The 21,073-nt window shown below is 38.3% G+C and overlaps 1 protein-coding gene across 5 annotated transcripts in view; it reads left to right on the plus strand.

Moving 5' to 3' along the window:
• LOC136864096 (G patch domain-containing protein 4) overlaps positions 1-21,073 on the plus strand; it is a 98,972-nt gene that overhangs the window by 44,091 nt on the left and 33,808 nt on the right. For 3 of the 5 annotated variants that reach the window (XM_067140663.2, XM_067140666.2, XM_067140667.2), the window contains one exon: positions 14,136-16,016. In XM_067140663.2, the coding sequence (XP_066996764.2) occupies positions 14,136-15,618 (1,483 nt within the window). In that variant the 3' untranslated portion in view covers positions 15,619-16,016. Of the gene's footprint in view, positions 1-14,135; positions 16,017-21,073 lie in introns of those variants that run through there. The other 2 variants (XM_067140664.2, XM_068226164.1) reach the window with 2 other exon arrangements.

Here is a 21,073-nt window from a genome sequence, read left to right on the forward strand (position 1 = left end):
AAGCTCAGGTATATATAGACTCAGATGTTCAGTATATAATTTTTCTTATGTTAGCCAAACTGGCCGCTGTTTCTCAACTAGATATGAAGAACATTATAATGCCCAAAAGCATAATAAGTTCTCGGCAATGACTAACCATATGAAGGAAACGGATCACAAATTTACTACAATAGATCCGGATTTACAAATCTTAAAAAGAATTGAAAATGGTAAGCTCATGACTGAATATAAAAAACTATACATCTTCCTAGATCAACAATTTAACAAAGACAAAAACTTATGTGACGCAAATGATAACAAAAGTCCTCTTCATGTACAGATTCCAATTCTGTTACAAAGCTGTTTCTTCAGAATAGTAATTTTTAAAAAATATGTAGCACCAAAGCAGTAAACACTCCCACCAATCTAACACACACACCACCCTCCTCCCCTTCTCTCACTGCTGGCAACTCCCCCTCACACACAACGAATAAGCCCTTAGCCACGCCTTCTCAAGCACAACCCCCTCCACTAAGACTTCACAAATACAACACGCAAAGTTAAGAGCTCGCTGACTGCCAGTTGCTCTAAAGCTCTCAACATAAGTTAACATCTCAGCGGTCGAAGGGGTAAGCGTCAATACTTTTCATTTAACTTCCACTATTTAACCCCCTAATTCCAATTATGATTCTTCATTAAATTTTCAAAATAACTCTTTAATTACAGAATTTCAACACCCATTTGGCTACCCACTGATTGACAACAACTTTTACTACAATAACATTCCCTTTTGATTAGTACGCTCATTTCAACATGTCTAACGACAAAGAGCCACACCAATCACAAACTCTTCCCACAAATACTTCATCAAAGAAGATGGCCTAATGACGTCTACATAAACTCCAATATAGCCTATGACACCAGCATTCTAACTAATGTTTTATCAAAAAGGAACCACGCCATATGATAATTCTTCAAAATTTCTAAGCATTTAAATCAATGCTCAGCTTTCCTCAAGTTTTTAACAACACGTCATTTGACAATCAATTGGAATGTGCTTTCTGATTTTTAACTTTATTGTAATATCTTTTAATATCAAGAATCAAGCACCTATGTCATAATTCTCAAACAATTGTCATGTTTTTAGACTCAAATATTAACACAAATATTATTAAGTAATAGTATACTACATTTTAGATTGTAATAGTTGTTTAACAATCTCTGATCCATTTTACAAGACATAGTTACTTTTTAACAGTATTCATAAGTCATTTACAATCGGTACCTGATCTATTCCTAAGGCAAAATATGGCTGATGATGCCTACTGTTGATAGGCGAAACATGTACCATCCAATGTATTAATTTTATGTTAACAATTTTGATCAGGACAAAGTCCTGAATAGGTGGGTAAAGAAAAATATATTAGTATTATTTAATGGTGGAGCAGTTCGTTAAGACCGCCAAGGGGCACCTCAGGAAGGTGGTTTTGGCGCACTGGAGGGACTGGGATGAGAGGATCCCCATTCTTTGTGATTGCCTATTGAGCATCCACCCCCGAGATGACAGGCATGACACCTCCCTTCATGGTGTCATACGCGACTATGCCCGACGGCATCTCAGGGTAAACAGCGACAGGATGAAAGTCTGCTACGATATGCTGGTGAACTTGGCGGGTTACCAGAAAGGTGACCGGGTTTGGCTGTACTGTTCTGTGTGGACGAAGAGGAAATCACCGAACCTTCAGTCGCTGTGGGAGGACGTATACACTGTCATCACTAGAGTCAACGAAGTTGTCTGCAGAATCTGGCATCATCCCAGAGTGAATGTGATGGGTATCAATCTGGATTGCCTGATGCCATATTGTGGAGCAGTTCAGGACAAGCAGCCTTAATAAAAGCAGGGGGCAATGTGATGGCATCCACCATTTCATTGTACGGCTTTGGGAGGAGCAAGTTAGTCTGACACATCCGCGAGTGACATCACCAATCACCAAGTTAGGACCCTGCCTTCTTCCCATTTCAGCAACCAGTCAGAATTGAGCCAAGTGCATAAGGCCAACCCCCTTTGCCACCCTTCCCCGATCTTATCGCATGCCTCCCTGATGGCCCGAGAAAGATCGGAAGAGGAACCAAGACCTTTATGATTCCAGAGAACTCCAGGGATTTCTCCTCATCCAAAGTGTGTGGAAGGAGCAGCCTTCCTGTTTAAGCCAGGCCATACAAACTTCAGTAGTTCAGTTTTGGTTCATTTCTGCCTCCAGCGATCAGGACGGTTTAGTCTGTGAGTGATTCAGTCAGAATCACAGTGCTGTGGAACGCTGGGAGTGCTGTTGTGGAACAGTGATGACGAATGCTTGCTGTGCAGCTCTTCTTATTAACTTCTTAATGATCGTTAGTTTCACGTTCACTTCTTATCAGATTCTGCTGATTGAAGATATGTATTACAGCATATACAGGGTGAAGCGAAATTCGCGCACTCGAGCGTCACAGCGCGACTCCTTACATGCCAGCAATTAAAAAATGTCTCTCACAAAAGTTCGTCCTGCGAGTATATCCGGCAGAAAAATAATGTTGAAGAGTGGCAATCTGGCAACACTGTAACCACATGTAGGGTAACTACCTCTGTCAGCACATAATAGTCGTGCTGTACAGTTGGTGCAGTAGATAGAGTTTTGGGTTAGCATGCAGGAGGTCGAAGGTTTGATCCTGGGTTGAGGCGCACTTTTTTATTTGCTAATTTCCATCGGACATTACATACTGTAATACAGTAAGACACCGTTTCTTAGGTCACATGTATCCTACATTTACAAAATTTAGTAACGCTGAACACGTTGTAATGCATCTAGTAGATGAAGTTGTGCGAATAAATTCACGCCCGCAACGTGGAAAGGGAGTCTTTCAAAGCTGACCAATGAAAACGAATGTTCGTGCATTTCTAGGATTGTAGTATGTAAGTGCAAATGGTTTCTAGAGGAAGCGCTGCAATCGCTGTTGACGATTAAGATGCCAGATACCATACCAAGTGGACTACATTTACGAAATAAAAAACATACGCCTCAAACCAGGATCGACCCCCTCGACCTCCTGCATGCTAACCCGAAACTCTATCCACTGCACCAACTGTACAGCACGACTAAGGTGTGCTGACAGAGGTAGATACCCTACATGTGGTTACAGTGTTGCCAGATTGCCACTCTTCAACGTCCTTTTTCTCCCGGATATACTCACAGGACGAACTTTTGTGAGAGACATTTTTTTATTGCTGGCATGTGAGGAGTCGTGCTGCGACACCCGAGTGCGCGAATTTCGCTTCATCCTGTATATTATTGATCATTATTCAAGTTTCTCCCTTACTGTGTGGTTCATTTTTATGAAGTCTTGAAGGTTTTTACAGTATTGGTTCATGCTCCTCATTGTTTGCTGAAGTGTACAGATAACCACAAAAACACATGATTTAACTATTGGAGGTAAACATATACTGTTGTAGATTTTTTGTTGATTTCTTTAAGCGCTACAAATCATATCCGTACGATGTTTATGTTTCTTAAATAGTTTCGGCTGTATATTCACTCTGAAGGGATCCAGATACAATTTGTCAACTTCCTCCATTTTTATTTAAATTGCATGCACCCCAGATAGACTAGCATTATTATATATAGCCTATAATTACCTGGAAGAAATAAGCTCTGTTATGGTGAAGGAATTAATTTAAGACCAAGCTCGATAGCTGCAGTCGCTTAAGTGCGGCCAGTATCCAGTATTCGGGAGATAGTAGGTTCGAACCCCACTGTCGGCAGCCCTGAAGATGGTTTTCCGTGGTTTCCCATTTTCACACCAGGCAAATGCTGGGGCTGTACCTTAATTAAGGCCACGGCCGCTTCCTACCCAGTCCTAGCCCTTTCCTGTCCCATTGTCGCCATAAGACATATCTGTGTCGGTGCGACGTAAAGCCAATAGCAAAAAAAAAAATTAATTTAAGTGATTGATTAGTTTCCATCCAGCTGAGTGGTCAGCATATTGGGCTTCGCTTCAGAGGATCCCCCGGGTTTTTTACTAAACCAGGTTGGGGATTTTAGTCATGTCTGGTTAATTCTCTGGGTCAAGGACTGGGTCTTTGTGTCCGTCTTAATACGCTCCCTCTTCATATCCACACAACACATCACATCACACTTCTGACCGCCAGAGAGGCACACAGTAGTGAATACATCCCTCCTGATAGTGTTGAAGCCAGGAAGGCCTTCCAGTCATAAAATTGGGCCAGGTGCACATGTAGTATCGGCCCCAGTATAATTGGAAAAAGACCAAGAAGGAGATTAAGTGGTTCCTGAGATTATCATCCATGTGCAAACATAGTCGCAAACGTTCTCTCTTTATAGTATTAGTATAGAACAAGAGGAACAGCTTTTAAAATTATTTGAGCTAATTTGTTGAACACCCTGCAGTGTTATAATACTGCTCTTTTGCCACAAATCATTGCCAGAACAATCAATTAGCACGTGCACGATTACATTTTTGTCGACCCCCTCATGGTTCTTCCTGAGATTCTGCAGCACGTAAGCAGACCTTCTCCCTGTCAGTGGGTGATGTACTTGCTTCCCGGCTTTCTCTGGCCCATTCTAGTTTCACTGTTACTGCTTTTGATTTGATCTCTTCTTTCCAGTATAAATATCAAGAATCTGGTCAATATTCAAAAAGTACAGACAGATATACAAAGTCTTTAAGGCAGGGGGTGAAAAATTTGATTTTTTGGAGATAGTGCTTTTTGATTGTTTATAATGTTTGTTTCATCTTGTCAGAGTTTCATGGTGATATCTTGTCTAGAAGTGGGTGAACAATTTTAATGTTCATGTGTGCGCGCGAATGTGTTGCACCAAGTTTCAACTTACTCTGTTGCTGTTGAATTCAGAATTCCTGTAAGCTCATAAACAACTCTCTTGTGCATATCTATGGCTTAAATTGCTCCTTCTTCTCTATCTGTATATTTCTAGTTCATTGTTCTGCCACCAGAATTCAGCAGATAACAGTAGATGATATGGAAAACGAGTGGGTGGGTCTGTCGGTCGGTTGTCCTCTGTGAGGTTAGTGAATGAAATTGGTATTATAATATGGGGAGAGTAAATAAAGTCTATAAGAAGAGAAAGTTTTGTGGTAACCGTTATACCAAGGCAGCAAATGTAGTAACAGTAACATCAGAACATAATCTCCCTTCTTTATAATCATCAAAAATTGACACGGCACTTCAAGATTAAAATAAAACTGTGTGTGATACACAGCTATTGTTTTCTGGATTTAGAATAAGAGGTTTAGAACTTCTGTGCAGTGCTATAAATGTCTCCGGTGCTTGTTCAAACTGTAAAAAATATTGGGTGTATGAAATTATTTGAGCGCGCAGCTGTGAGTTCGCATCCAGGAGATAGTGGGTTCGAACCCCACTGTCGGCAACCCTGAAGGTGGTTTTCTATGGTTTCCCATTTTCACACCAGGCAAGTGCTGGGGCTGTACCTTAATTAAGCCCATGGCTGCTTCCTTCCCATTCCTAGGCCTTTCCTGTCCCATCGTCGCCATAAGACCTACCTGTGTTGGTGCAACATAAAACAAATAGCAAAAAAAAAAAAAAAGTTGAAGAAAATAGAGTTGGAATTGCAAACAACACACCATATTTATTTGCAGATTCTACATACTTTACTCTTTTTCAATATAGCCGCTAAGTTTGTTTAAACACTTATCATACCTTACCACTAAGTTTTGAACTCCCACTTCATAGAAACTTGCCGCCTGCTCTGATAACCATGATCTTGCGCTGGGAGAGAACCTGTTTGGCCTTCACCTTTACAGGCGAATGTGTGTGTCTCCATTCCATGCTCTGTTGCTTCAATTTGGGCGTGATATGAGAAACCCATGTTTCATCTCCCGTTACGATCTGACTTAACATGTTGTCACCTTGTTCGAAATAACGAGTCAAAACCGTCATCGAACACTCAAATATTTTGTTTTTTGTGGTCCTCCATTACTAGTCTTTTGCGACGCCGGCATACCTTGGGAACAAAGGTGCTCAGTTGCAGCTCTGTTGCTAACCTGTACGGTTCTGTTCTGTGCTTGCTCAAATGTTCAAGATTATCGACTCGCCCACCCCGTTGTTTCTGATGACCTAAATTTTAGGAAACTGTGCTCACGTTGGGTTCCTAAACTCCTTACAGAGGGCCACAAAAAAAAAAGATTTGAGTGTTCGATGACTGTTTTGCAGCTCTCCACGCCAGCTTATCGTGTGCTAACCTTTTCATTTCTACATAACTACTGCATCCTACATCTGTTCTAATCTGCTTGTCATATTCATACCTTGGTCTAACCCTACCAGTCTTACTGCCTACACTTGCCTCAGAAACCACCTGAACGAGTCCTGGGTGTCTTAAGATGTGACCTATCATTCTATCTCTTCTTCTCGTCTAATTTAGCCAAATCGATCGCCTCTCACCGAACCGATTCGGTATCTCTTCATTTGTGATTCGATCTATCCATCTCACCTTCAGCATTCTTCTGTAACACCACATTTTAAAAGCTTTTCTTCTGTTTTTTCTGAGCTAGTTATTGTCCTTGTTTCACTTCCATACAATGCCACGCTCCAGGCGAAAGTCTTCTGAAACATCTTTTCAATTCCTATATCAATGTTCAAAGTGAGCAAATTTCTTTTCTTAACCTTCCAAGTGATATGAGTCATTAATAACGACTCGTTTATGCCTTCATGAAATGATGAAGTCGTTATTAACGATTCATTTTTGGATGCATGTTGCTAGGCAACCATTTAAGGAATAATAATGTTAATAACGACTTTATGATTTCACAAAGGCATAAATGAGTATTAACGACTCATATCATTTGGAGGGTCAAAAAAAAACTTCCTTTCTTGTGCTTGTCTACATTTTATGTCCTCCTTACTTCTGCCATTGTTAGTTATTTTACTACCCATGTAGACTTAATTTCCTAATGTAATATTACCTGCATTACCTGCCTTTGTTTCATTGCACTCCATTATTTTTGGTTTGGACTTATTTATTTTCATCTTGTACCCCTTACCCAAGACTCCGTCTATACCATTCAACAACTTCTCGAGATCTTCTGCAGTGCAGGTTATAAATTTCATCTTCTTTGTCCATATTGAAGATCTACTTGTGATACAAATTCTTATAATTTTGTTAGTTACCACCTATTCAATACAATAAAAACATAGTACAAACTTACATATTTATTATGATGTTTATATGGTACATGTTTCGCTCCTTTTTTCGTGAGCATCATCAGCCAACTATCATTCACTTAAGGTTGTATAAGATCATGAAACAATTCTTTTGGATCAAGATTATTCCTATAAAACTAATTGACAAATCTTATAACATTCTAAAAGTCACACAACAATAAATTTATGTCTTTAAGTTAAAACTTTTTGTCTAAAATCTATCTAAGTCTAACATTTTATTGACAAAACTCATCTGGTGAACATCTTTTAAATTGTTTAAAAAATAAAAAATAAATAAAAAATAAAAAACTTTCGAGGTCTGGCTAATTGTATGGATTTACGTTGCTTAACTTGTATGATTGTCGTTAAAACTTCGTAAACTATATTGACAATTTTCTGCCGTTGATAATTATCTATGTTATGGACATTTGACTTGTTCTCGTTGCTGGAGTAACATTTATACAAATGTATTGGCATTAATTTTATATTGTCAATAGGATAATATTGTTCATGAACAAACTTGTTGATGAAACACTTTCTAATGTGATATTGGATTTAAAATGTTCTCGTATGTTCCAAAATGGCTTGTTGGTATATTTTTCTTTCTGCTGCGTAATTGTTTGGTGTTACTCCTAGCCTCTTGAGAACTACTTGTTGTTCTGTTTGCACTTCTTGTACAAGTTCTTGTTTCATTGTTTCGTGATCTTATACAACCTTAAGTGAATGATAGTTGGCTGATGATGCTCACGAAAAAGGAGCAAAACATGTACCATATAAACATCTTAATAAATATGTAAGTTTGTACTATGTTTTTATTGTATTGAATAGGTGGTAACTAACAAAATTATAAGAATTTGTATCACATCTTCTGCAGTCTCAGATAAACTAAGAATGTCATCGCAAATCTCGGGGTTTTAATTTCCTCTCCTTGGATTATGATTCCTTTTCCAAATTCTTCTTTGATTTCCTTTACTACCTGTTCTATATAAACATTGAAGAAGTGGGGGGACAAACTGCAGCCTTACCTCATTCCTTTCTGGATTGCTGCTTCGTTTTCAAAGCTCTAGATTCTTATCACAGCAGACTGATTTTTATACAGATTGTAGATAATTCTTCGTTCTCGGTATCTGATCCCAGTCGTCTTCAGAATCTCAAATACTTGGTCCAATCAACATTATTGAATTCCTTTCCTAGATCTACGAACACCATGTACGTGGACTTGTCCTTCTTACCTCGATCCTCTAAGATCAGACGTGAATTCAGGATTGCTTCACGTGTTCCTACATTTCTTCTGAAGCCAAATTGATCTTCTCCCAACTCAGCTTCAACTTGTCCTTCCATACTTCTGTAAATTATACGTGTTACGTACCTGCCAAGTGTTCCGGTTTTTCTGTAAATTGTACGGATTTTGAGTGTGTTTTACGGTTGTACGGATGAACGTAATTGTACGGATTTTGAATATCCGCGCCTGTTTTTGCTTTCTGTGGTCAAATTGGATTTGTTTGACTTTTGATAGTAGTTGGTTATACAAGATGCAGAATTTGAAATTCGACCGGTAAATGTATCGATAATCACATTATCGATTTTCACCATGCTTTTGTCACCTGTTCGACTTCAACTGCTACTTCATTCACTGAGATGTTCCCAAACAAGTAGCAGGCTGTAATTTTGAAGAGAAGAAATGAGTGAAAAGTAGCAGGCTGTGAATTTATATATAACAACTTTAATAACTGCGTCGTGCTTCGTAGCAGCTGAAAGACTTTGTTTGTGTGTGGGTGTGAGTAACATTGGTGATAGTTCTGAAACTCATGGAATTGTGTGACGAATTTGTAAGCTATTTAGTATTTTTAGTGGTGTTCGTAATGAGTTCAACTAAGAAATGAAATTATCAATCTTTTAGGGAGGTATATTGTGCTGAATTTCCTTGTTTTATATGATCATGGAAAGGCAAAACATTCTCATTCTGTTCCATGTGCTCGTGTGATACAAAAGTTTCTCACGGAAGAAGAACAGAATTAGTAAATCACATTAAATCTGTTAAACACGTCCGCGGTTCAAAATTTAAGGATGGCAGTCAGAACATTAATCTGTATTTTACCTCTTTGGAGCCGACCTTGATATAGTAAGAGCGGAATGCTTGTTCACCTCGTTTTTAATTTAACATAATATCCCATTAGCTGCTGCCGATCATGCTGGTTCTCTATTTAGGAAAAGTTTCCAGGTTCAGAAATTGCAAAAAATATGGCTGTGGTCATATTAAAACCACACACATTTTGAAAGAAATGGTTACGGATTCAAGAAGTGAACTCTTTGGTTACATGCATCGTGAAGCATTTTCTCTAGCTACGGATGGGTGCAATAATAGTAATGATACGCTTTACCCTATTGTCGTCACCTGTTTGGTGGGTGATTCACCGGGACGTAATATTGGTAATATGGTAATTTCACAGTTTAGAATGTTACAAAATACCAATTCAAAATTGTGTAGCATTCTGTTTCGACAATGCTCCAGTCATGATTGGAAAGAAGAATGGAGTTTCTGCTGCTTTAAGGGAAGCACAGTCATCTGTCTTCATACTGGGTAACTTGGCTGCTGAGGAAGATGCAAACAGTTTGCCTTTTAAAGTTGATGAAGTATTAGTCAACGTCTTCTGTTATTTAAGAAAGAGTTGTAAGAGGAAGGAACGCCCAAGAAATTCGAAGAGCTTCACAACAAAGAAACGAGGAAGATACTGAAACACGTTTGCACAAGATGGCTATCGTTATGAAGGTATCTGCAGAGGCTGTTAGAGCAGTGGGATCCACTACTTGATTTCTTTAAAGATTATGTGCTTGTTAATGCTCATTGTGCATCAACTAGTAGATTAACATCATTTACAATCCCAAAAGCTGAGCCTGGTAGTTCCAAGGACCATGAAAAGAGGAAAGCTACTGAGTAATCAGAATTGGTCACTCCCTAAAATTTTGCATGTGTCTCAAAATATGACACTCCTATGCTAAAGAATAAGAACATTATTCAAAATCGTGAAGAATTTTTTTATGGTTCTCTCATCAAGCTTCAATAAGGCATAGGCTACTGTGCCTTCCTGTATGCTGTCATTCCTTTATTTGAGAATATCAGTTCTACACTTCAAAGTACTTATCCTCACATTCATAAACTACTAGACTAATGACGAACCTGTTAAAGCAGCTGCTTTCCAGATTTGTTAAACCAAAATTGATCAAAAGTTCCCTTTTATTAAAAGTTCCATACCATTCTATTGAGAATCAGAGAGACAATGATGAGCTAGTCGTTGGCGTTGAGACAATGAACTTGTGAAGAAACTTAATGATAGAGATAAATCAACATTCTTTTCATCTGCAAGGGGTTACTTCTGCACAGCATGTGATTATATCATTAACAAGTTCCCTCTCGATGATGAGGTACTGAAACGTGCAAAGGTTGCAAATGTTTCAAGAATTGAAGATGCCCAGTTTTCTTCTGTACAATTCTTTATGGAAAGTTTTCCTTTTTTGCGGCCGAGGAAGGACAGTGAGTCAGTTGAGGATGCAATAAATGTGCTTCAGAACCAATTTGTAGCTCTTCAGATTGATGACTGTGCTACTGTTGAGAGTGAGAATCTGACAGATGACACCAAATGGGCTTGTTTGATGAACATTCGTGGAGCTGATGATGTTCCTAAGTGACAGGATATCCAGGCTAATGTTTTGTGTCCTGACTCTACCGCACAGCAATGCTGAGTGTGAACGTATGTTCAGCCTGGTGAAAAAGAACCAAAATCAGTTTAGGTCCTCAATGTCAAATGAAATTCTGGATTCTATTTTGGTTTTGAAAACCAGGAGTACTGGTTCATGTTACTTGAGTAATTTTCTTCCAGAATTTCTGAAGAAAGAAACTGTGAAGATGGATAATAGCCTGCATACTGTGAACGTGACAGAATTTTGTAAATAAGTGTACATGTTTAGTTTAAATTTTGACAGTGCCATTTATATTGTGACCTGCAAGTTTAAAGTGCAGAAAAAACACTGTTTGTGTACTGAGTGAACTGTTCCCAGTGTTAAGTGAAAACAGATGAGCACTCATCAAGATGTAACTTTGTGTAAGTATTTAATTTCAGGGGTGATCATAAAATGTATTTGACTTGTATTAGTATTGTTTGTAATCTTCCCCCTTGCCATCCTTTTTCACTATGTCTCAAGACTTTGCTAATTATAAGTTGTAAATTTCATTTTTGTTCCGTATTGAAGTGCAGTTTTGGAAGTGGCGACCCTATCGTAATAATAGCCTATATATGATTCATTCATTACATCCCTGACCCGGTCAATGACTGGAAAACAGGTGGTAGGTTTTTTCATTGAAGTGCAGTTATAAGAAATAAATTGACAATACAATATATTATTATCAAGACTTTGCGACGCATGCGTGTGTTGTTAAAATTTTTCCGCTTTAGGATCTTCTGGATTTCTCTTTTTGAAAGCTGGCAGGTATGAACTGTTAAAGTTTTGCACGTATGAGATACTAAACTAATAATGCGGTAGTTTTCACACTTGTCAGCACATGCTGAATAGTTATAACAACATTCTGCCGAAAATTGTATGACACTTCTCCTGTCTCATACACTTTACACAATAAGTGGAATAACCTTGCCATGCTGGTTTCTCCTAAGACAGTCAGTAATTCAGAGGGAATGTCATCAATTCCAGCTCCCTTATTCCTATTTAGGTCTCTCACAGCTCTGTCATATTCTGACCTCAAAATTAGGTCTCCCATTGCATCAGCATCAACAGCCTCTTCTTGTTCCAGAACCAGATCATCTATGTCTTTACCTTGATACAATTGTTGGATATGTTCCTGCCAACTTTCTGCTTTGTCTTCTTTCCCTAGAAGTGGTTCATTATGTACAACAAATTTCATAGTAATATGTCCAATGGTCATGGAAAAAAGATGCAATTCTGTTACATAGATTTTCTGTAAATGATATCAATTTTTTGACCACACTATATAGTATTTCTAATTGTAATATAGTATTTAGACTCACTGATATCTTTTTATTGCATGTGCAAAAATTTGAAAATCCTATCTTGAAAAACATGGCCACAGTTTTTTTTTTTTTTTTAGTCAAACTCTGAATTATCGTTGACATCCCCACTAAAATGTTCAGGATTATCTCTATAGCAACTCCTCATAGATTTAGTTATCGGCTCTTGGACTTTCACACAACTGCCACTGATATTCCCTTATTTTTTGCTGTATTGGAGAAAGGTGTAAAATGAAAAGTTTGTAAATAATATATTCTGAAGCAATTTTCCTGTACTACCAACCATAAGAGGGAGACTTCAGTTTTTATGTTTTAGCCTCCTGCTGAATTTTCTTGAATTGTATATAGCTGAGATCCTATTCGCCCTTATCCTGTAAACTTAAATACCAAGTTTCATGAAAATCTATGACTCTGTAGCAAATAAAGAGAGAAAAATTAGGCCGAACCTGACGTAGGCCGTTATTTGTCCTGTCCGGTGTAAAGACCAAGTATCAGGTTAATATTAAAAAAGTACGAACAGAAAGATGATTTTATGTATATAAAGATGAATTGAAGATGAGCTTTCTAGCAGGAAAGTTCCAAATTAAGTTTCTGCATATTATTATCTGACTATTGTCAATAGACCAAGTGTTCTATAAATAATTCAGACAATAAATAAAACAAGATTTTCTTACCTCTTGGCTTAGCAGAGGTGTGTCCACTGGAAAACTACAAAATATTCAAATCTCCTATAGTATAATGAAAATATAAGTTTATTATTAATAGAAATCACATAGGATAGTGTGTTCTATAACCATGTTGAACTCTTTACATGAAGTTTTTCCTTAAGTATAAAATTTGTTTGGATGTCTCAGTGGGTACCTCTGGTCTCATCCTTCCTACCAACCCCAGATGGCATTGAATTTAATATTGTAAAAGAATACTGGCATAGTGCATAATAGAGTGGTATTTTGCTTTATCAAAGGCAGTTATTAAGAATTTCCAAGAGAGTCTCAAAATATTTCCCTGGTCAATTCCAGCAAGCAAGAAAGCAAACTTACAGGTAATGTTATTGTAATCTTGTGATTATAAACTATAAGACTTATAGTTTTATGGGAATTTTTTTTTTTTTTTTGCTAGTTGTTTTACGTCACACCGACACAGATAGGTCTTACGGCGACGATGGGACAGGAAAGGGCTAGGAGTGGGAAGGAAGCGGCCGTGGCCTTAATTAAGGTACAGTTCCAGCATTTGCCTGGTGTGAAAATGGGAAACCACGGAAAACCATTTTCAGGGCTGCCGACAGTGGGGTTCGAACCTACTATCTCCCGAATACTGGATACTGGCCGCACTTAAGCGACTGCAGCTATCGAGCTCGGTTATGGGAAATCTGAACTGCGGGAACATGAATCTATATTTCAGAAGTCCCACTTACGTTGGCTGGATTTCAGTCCATGGTTGCCTTCTTGAGAAGCCTGTGATTATCTCACAGAGTTACGCTGCACTCTGACAATTATATGAAGTAAGCTAGTATTGACATCACACCTACGTGCCTTATCACACAGATTTCACATCCAGTTGGTAGGCAGGACTGGTACATGAAACAAAAAGAATATTTTAAATGAATAAGTTATATAGTGGCAGAGGCTATCATGCATAACTTGACATTCTGTAACATGTGAAAACACACCCATTTATATTATACGTAGTGTGATTTAAAATAATAAAGTTCATAATGTAGAGGGAGAATAGAGGAATTTGGAAGCCCTCTGAATTCAATTCCTGACTGCGATATATGCAGTCAGTTGGAATGTTTGTTTTGTGACATCCAGGTAATGTGACTGTAAAAACTCCATTGTATGTATTTCTAACAGTTCTCAAAGCTTAATTATTCCTTTCTGTTTCAGCTATGCCAAGTTCATACGTGGGAAAGATATGAGCCGCTACAGCGAGAAGGATCTGGCCTGCATATTTGGTAAACCCCTCAATAAAACTAAGCCTCAACATCAAGCTGATTCTTCTTATGCAATGCAACATGTGAAAATAAGTGAACATTCTGATACACAAACAACACATACCTTAGAAGCCTCTGATGAGTTTGAAACTGTTGGAGAAAATACTGAGAGTATGGGATGTGTTGATGTTGCATCCACAGAAGATATTCTCAATTGTAACAGTGATGAAAGCCAGAGTATGTGTAAAAAGAAGAAGAAAAAAAAGAAGTCTCCTTACGAGTGTATGGATGGGAGTAGTGAATTGTGTGAAAATTCTCATCTAGATGCTTGTGGATCTAGTTGTCAACTAGAAGTTAAGGATAGTGACACTCGTGTTGTAGATAATGATAAAAGTTATAGTAACCAATATATTGACCATGATGTGGATTTTATCAGCCAGAAAGTAAAGAAGAAAAGTAAAAGAAAGGATAGCTCTGATAATGAACAATATGTTGACCAGAAACTAGAAAGCATTGATTCTGATGGTCGTCAGCAGAAGTCAGCTGATTTTATTAAATGTTGTAGATGTGGGCAGATTTGTGACTTGAATACTTTAAGAAGTGGTAGTCAAGAGGTAGCAGATTGCTATTCTAGAATGTATCATGAACCTACTTATACCAAAAGAGAGAAGAAAAAGCTGAAGGAAGATCAGAATGATGAGAATAATATGCACCCTGATTTGGATCCTAGCAAAACTATTGAAGCCCACTCCGAAAGAAAGAAAAAGAAGAAGAAACATTTGAAGAAAGATGATGACAGTGTCTGTGTTAGTGATGAAAATATTGTATTAGGTTGTGATAATCTGGATGCTCAGTGTGTTGAATCCAAGAGTGACAGAAAACAGGAGAAAAGGAAGAAGAAACATGAGTTTGAAATGACCAGCCAAAGTCATTATAGTGATGTTAGTGAAGACAGCTATAAACCTTCCAGTCTGAAGAATAAGCTAAGTACGACAGGACGTTGTGCCAAGTCTAGCCATTTTAACACTGGTGACACTAATGAGAAATCGCAAAAGAATAAATATGAGGTTGATGTTCAAGAAAAAGAGCCTTGCAAGAAAAAATTCAGTTCCAAGAATCAAGTAAATGGATCAATTAGAAATGAAGAGCGATGCAGTTCTTACCCCAATGACCACAGTGAATTAGATGAGTGTAATTCCGAAAAAAGGCATCGTGTTGCAGAGGACATTTCTGCAGGAACATCCAGTGATGTCGATATTAATGATAAGAAAAATAAGAGGAAGAGGGAAGAGGCTTCATTTTCAGGAACCTTGCAGGTAGAGCCTCTTGTACCTATTAGAGACATTTCTATGGTGGACCTTAGTGCTTTCAAGGGGTCCAATTGGGCAAATATTAAAGGTTATGGTGTCCCTGATATGCAAAACGGGAACTCTTGACCCTTTTAACTAAGCTTTTGTTTTTCCTTGATCATTTCCTCTTTAACCCACGAGGGTCGCGTCAATAGAGTTACGTGATGGGACACGCACAGTCGATTTGATCGGAGAGTATAAAATACCTGTTTGTGTAGCAAAACACATTGTATTTTTATGGAAAAACATGTCCATGAAACGAAATACCAGTTTTTCTTGCAAATCACATTGTATTGTGTATGTGTGTTGGGTATTCAGCCCGAAGGCTCGTTTGATCCTCCACAGTTCCACCAACAGCTGTCATAGTTAGCCTAGGCGTCACTGAAGAGGCCTTGTGTATGAAAACTATATGCGTGAAACAAAATGCTGGCTTTTATAACAAAACAAGCTGTATTTTGAAAGGAAAGTATATCCATGAAACAAAATACCGTATTTACTTGTGTATTAGACCCCTCCCTGACTTTTTGAGGCAAAGAAAATGAAATAAATTAATCTCACCTCTATAAGACCCCCCAACGTAATTCGTCAGAGAACGACGACGATTCTGCTTCGAAGCGGGTACAAGTCTTATTGCAGCTCTGATGATATCGAACAAATTTGTGAATTGTTTCGTCAGTACGACCTACGCAATGAAAACGCGTCGAATCCATGTGGTACATCTGTGTTTTGTAGTTAAGAAATGTCCGCCTCTGTAGCGTAGGTCTACTGCAGCTCTGATGACGTCGCACAAATAGATGAAAAGGCCTAGGTTCATGTCCAACCCGCGCATTGGAAGCATACATCAGTCATACTATATCTGTAGTACTGTATTTGTAGTTAATAATGTCCGCCAGCGTAATGGTTAACACAATTAGTTGCTGTTTTCGGGGGTCTGAGTTCGATTCCTGGTACCGTACTGCCAGAGATTTACAAATGGCAGGAAAGTTGATATGCGGTAAAAGCAGTACATATAACTCCCCTCCACTGGGAGTGAGTCTAAAAAGAGCTGTACCACCTCGCCAACGTACCTAATAAATAATAATAATTTTATGTCCCCACATACTTAAAAAAGATTTTTGGAGACGCCAAACAAAACATACTAGGGTATGCGTTAATAAAAAAAGAGACAACGAACGTACGAAATTAAACGTTATGATAATTAAACGCATTACTGCCACACCTGTATCTATCCATAAATGCGGTATATTTTCCTGTTATTTATTTTTTCCGTCAAACTTTTGGCACTATCAGGGCGATAATATACCTAACCTAAACAATGGGTCTGTCTTATCTCATGATGTGATAAATGTAGAGAACAAGCATGAAATGTACTTAAAAATAAGGGTCTGTGTTTCAACAGCTGCAGTTATCAAAAGAATGTTTCCAGTTATTATGTATTACATTCGGAAGTACAACTCGTAACATACGCTATTTATCAGCTGATGGTTTGGCATGCCTTCTACCAAACTTCTACAGCTCGGCTTTATTCGTAAGGAGTGGCTTCTGTTACATATACACCAACTGGGAATATCAGAAACCATCTGGGAATAGATTTACACTGTTTAGACTCTATAGTCGGGAACAAAATTATTTTTAAAAGGTTCAAGAAGACGGGACCTTGTATGCTCTTGATTGCAGTGCATGGCTTAAAGGGAATGAAGCATAGCAGTGAAGATGACGTCACTTAGAATGCCGACACGCTGATAGCAAGGTAGGGAAGTTGGCAGCGCAAGGCGATAATTCAAATGAAAGCAATGATCAGGTTTACTGTGTGCTAGGCCTACTGCTGAACTGACAGAGACAAATGACTGGCCATTAAGTTCTTTTGTATCAATATTTAATTATATGATAGCACGATACCGTTATCCCTTTCTTCTACGGGATCGAGTATGAAGTGAGACGAATCTTCGTAGCGAGTTTTTATGGCTGTATGCCCTTCCTGACGTCAGCCTCACCAGAGGAATTAATGAGATGTAACAAATGACGTGATTTGAGTATCTAAAACAGACTTTTATGTGTACCGTAGGTCTAAAAGTCGTGTTCACCATTTATTGTCTTTATACGTTCAGAAATACTGCCTTCCGACGAAAATAGCCAGTATAACTTAATACATTCTAAGTTTGTTAAATAATAGTACTTATAGAATGTTTACACGTACAATTTATAGCTCTTTATAACCTAGAAGTCATTTGTTCGCTGCACAAAATTTTGAGGTTATCGCATATTGGACCCCCTTTACTATTTTTGGTTGTAAAAGTGGGGAAAAGGGGGGCCTAATACGTGAGTAAATATGGTACCAGCTTTTATAGGAAAATGCATTGAATTATTAATGAAAAATATATCCATGAAACAAAATACACAACAAAACCTGTTATATTATTAAACAAAAGCATATCTATGAAGCAAAATTCCAGTTTTTAATCCAAAACACATTGTATTATTAACCTGTCAGTTTGGAGTGCCGAGCACTGCTCGTTATGCAGTGAACATCATGGGCAGTGGAGTGACGAGCACTGCTCGCATGGTACACGTGTGTACTGTACTGTGATCTAGCAGTTACGATCAAAGTTGTTTTTGTTTTAACTAATTTCTCCTTGAAGCAGAAGATTTGAATGGAATAGAATAGAATATATTTATTTATCACCTACAGGATGTCCCAATTACAGATGATATAGAAAAAAATTAAATTAAATAATTAAGTAAAATAAAAAATAAATTAAATAATATACATACAAATATACAAATAGATATAAATATTCACATGTTTTCTACAGATTATTTACATAATTTACAAAATTATCACGTTCCATCCTTGAGAAGAACTTTACGAATTGCATTGGAAGGGTGGTGGAAAATGTCGAGTGACCCTTCCAGCTGATTTACTGTCCTAAGGGCTTGCATGAGCCAAGAATTTTCATGCACTACCGTCCTACATTTGGGTAGGTGGAATGTACATTTCTGCCTTGTTCGTCTGCTTGGAACATGAAGTGGGATCAACCCCAGTATAGCCGGACAGTCCACTTCACTCTTCAGGCATTTAATCGCTAACATTGCGTTCGCACACTTTCGGCGCATTGCCAGCGTATTCATTCCAAGAATGTTTACAAATTCTTCATACCTGCTTGAAGAGAGTGGCATGCCCAGGAATACGAAACTAATCCACTTCATGAACCTTATCTGTACTCTATCGAGATGGTGTATGTGGCCTTTCTGATACGGGAGCCACACCTCACAACCATACTCAAGACAGGGTCTCACCAGGAAACAAAACAGAGTTTTGACACATGCAATATTACTGAAATCTTTACAATTCCTTTTGATAAACCCCAGGAGTCTGAAAGATTTCTTTATAATACCATCGATGTGCTTCTCAAATGATAAGCCATTCCTGTTGCTCAGAATTACACCTAGATCCTTAAACTCCTCCACACGATTTAAACCTTCACCACTGATTTTATATCTGTAAAATACAGGTGTTAATTTCTGGGTAAACGACATGACACCACACTTAAATTTATTCACTTTATGGGACCACTTATCACACCACTCGCATATTTGCTTCAGATCCTCTTGTAGATAATCACCATCACTGTCTTCTTCTATGATTTTGTATAGTTTCAAGTCATCAGCGTACAAGAGACATTCACTGCTCTGAACGACTGTAGTAATGTCATTTAGGAACAAAACAAGTAGAAGAGGTCCTAACAGTGATCCCTGTGGGACACCAGATGAAGGTTCATAGGGGTTAGAGATCAAACCCTCGGACTTGACATAACATATTCGTTTTGTCAAGTAGCTCTTCAGCCACTCGAAAATACTCCCGGACACTCCATACGCTGACAGCTTTCTCAACAAGGCTTCGTGTTGTAAAGAGTCGAAGGCTTTAGAGAAATCCGTATATATCACATTAACCTGTTTACCTTTGTCCAATGCATCGGAAATTGAAGATAAATAAACTGCCAGATTGGTAACAGTTGACCTGCCTTTAATAAATCCATGCTGTGATGGGTCTATGTACTGACTAAAAGAGTCATACAGGCGATTATATATGACTTTCGATAAAAGTGAGAGCAGCACTACTGGTCTATAATTATCGAACAACACCTTATCACCTGTCTTAAAGCTAGGGATTACGTAACACTTTTTCCACTCAGCTGGAAAACACCCACTCTTAAATGATTTATTTATAATTTCACATAGTGGAATTGCCAGTTGGGAAGCATATTCACGGAGGACGATGCCGGGTATCTCGTCGGGCCCACATGATTTGTTGATATCCACCGATGACAGGATACGTGTCACTTCTGCCACAGAAGTTTGAATAGACACTGGATCTATTGTAAATGGGGGAGAAAAAGTTGAGTTGCAGGGCTCGGCCGGAGAATGGCACTTCGCGAAAGTTTGCGCAGATATGTTTAGAATTTTATCTTTTTCGTGGATTTCAGTTCCGTTTATTAGCATAGTGGGAGGCAGACGGGAAGATTTTCTTTTATTATTAATGAAATTCCAAAAGCGCTTAGGGCTTGTGATGACGTCATCTTCTACCGACCTAACGTAGTCCCTGTACTTAGCACGCTGCAGATTTTTACATTCACTTCGTAATGTGGAAAACTGCACATAGTCGCACTCTTGGCCTAATCTTTTGTATTTCCTTCTCGCCCTTTCTTTTTCCTTCAGTTTCTGGATTAGTTCTGAGTCGTACCAAGAAGGTTATTTTCTGATGTTAATTTTTCGAAATGGTACGCTATCTTTTATGACCGCATATAGTAAGTCATAAAAAGTGCTCACAGCTTCATCCACAGAGTGGGAATCTTTAATCATATTCCAGGGGCACAGGGATAAAAGGTCCCTCATTAAAGAAAAATCAGCTTTCTTCCATGCAAATATGACTTTGTTTTGCGCTTTGAAGCAAAATGTCCTTGGCATAGGCAGGAAGATTTTGATGGCTTGGTGATCAGAGTGAATTACGTTTTCAGTTTTGACGCACTTTCCACTCCGAAGTAATTCGTTTGAGACTAAAATTAAGTCTAGAAAATTATCATTCCTAGTAGGGAAATCACAAATCTGACTGAGATCGAATTCATTAATGATTTCTAGAAATAAGAATACCTCCTCGCTTCTCTGTTTGATAATGTGTTGTACTTTCGACGACTCATCAGTTTTCCAAGCTAATTGGCTCAAGTTAAAATCACCGCACACAATAACAGTATCCCGTGAGTTGAGAACAGATGTAATGTTTCCCAATGTTTGACGTAGGTCGCTAAGCCGGTCGTTCACTTCATCTGGAGGCAGGTAGCCGCACACAATGAAGACAGCACGCCCGGGTTGAGGGTTGACTTTCACTACTTGACACTCCCAATTCCCAGCAAGCTCAGGCTTCGACACTGGTCCAAGGTCAGGCTTCACAGCTAGTAAAACACCTCCACCATCCAGTTTTGCAGTGTTCACGGAATTTCTGTCCTTACGAAATACAATGTAACTGTCCGTTAATATTTCAGTATCA

Source organism: Anabrus simplex, chromosome 2 (assembly GCF_040414725.1).
Source record: "Anabrus simplex isolate iqAnaSimp1 chromosome 2, ASM4041472v1, whole genome shotgun sequence".
In the NCBI taxonomy this organism is placed as follows: domain Eukaryota; kingdom Metazoa; phylum Arthropoda; class Insecta; order Orthoptera; family Tettigoniidae; genus Anabrus; species Anabrus simplex.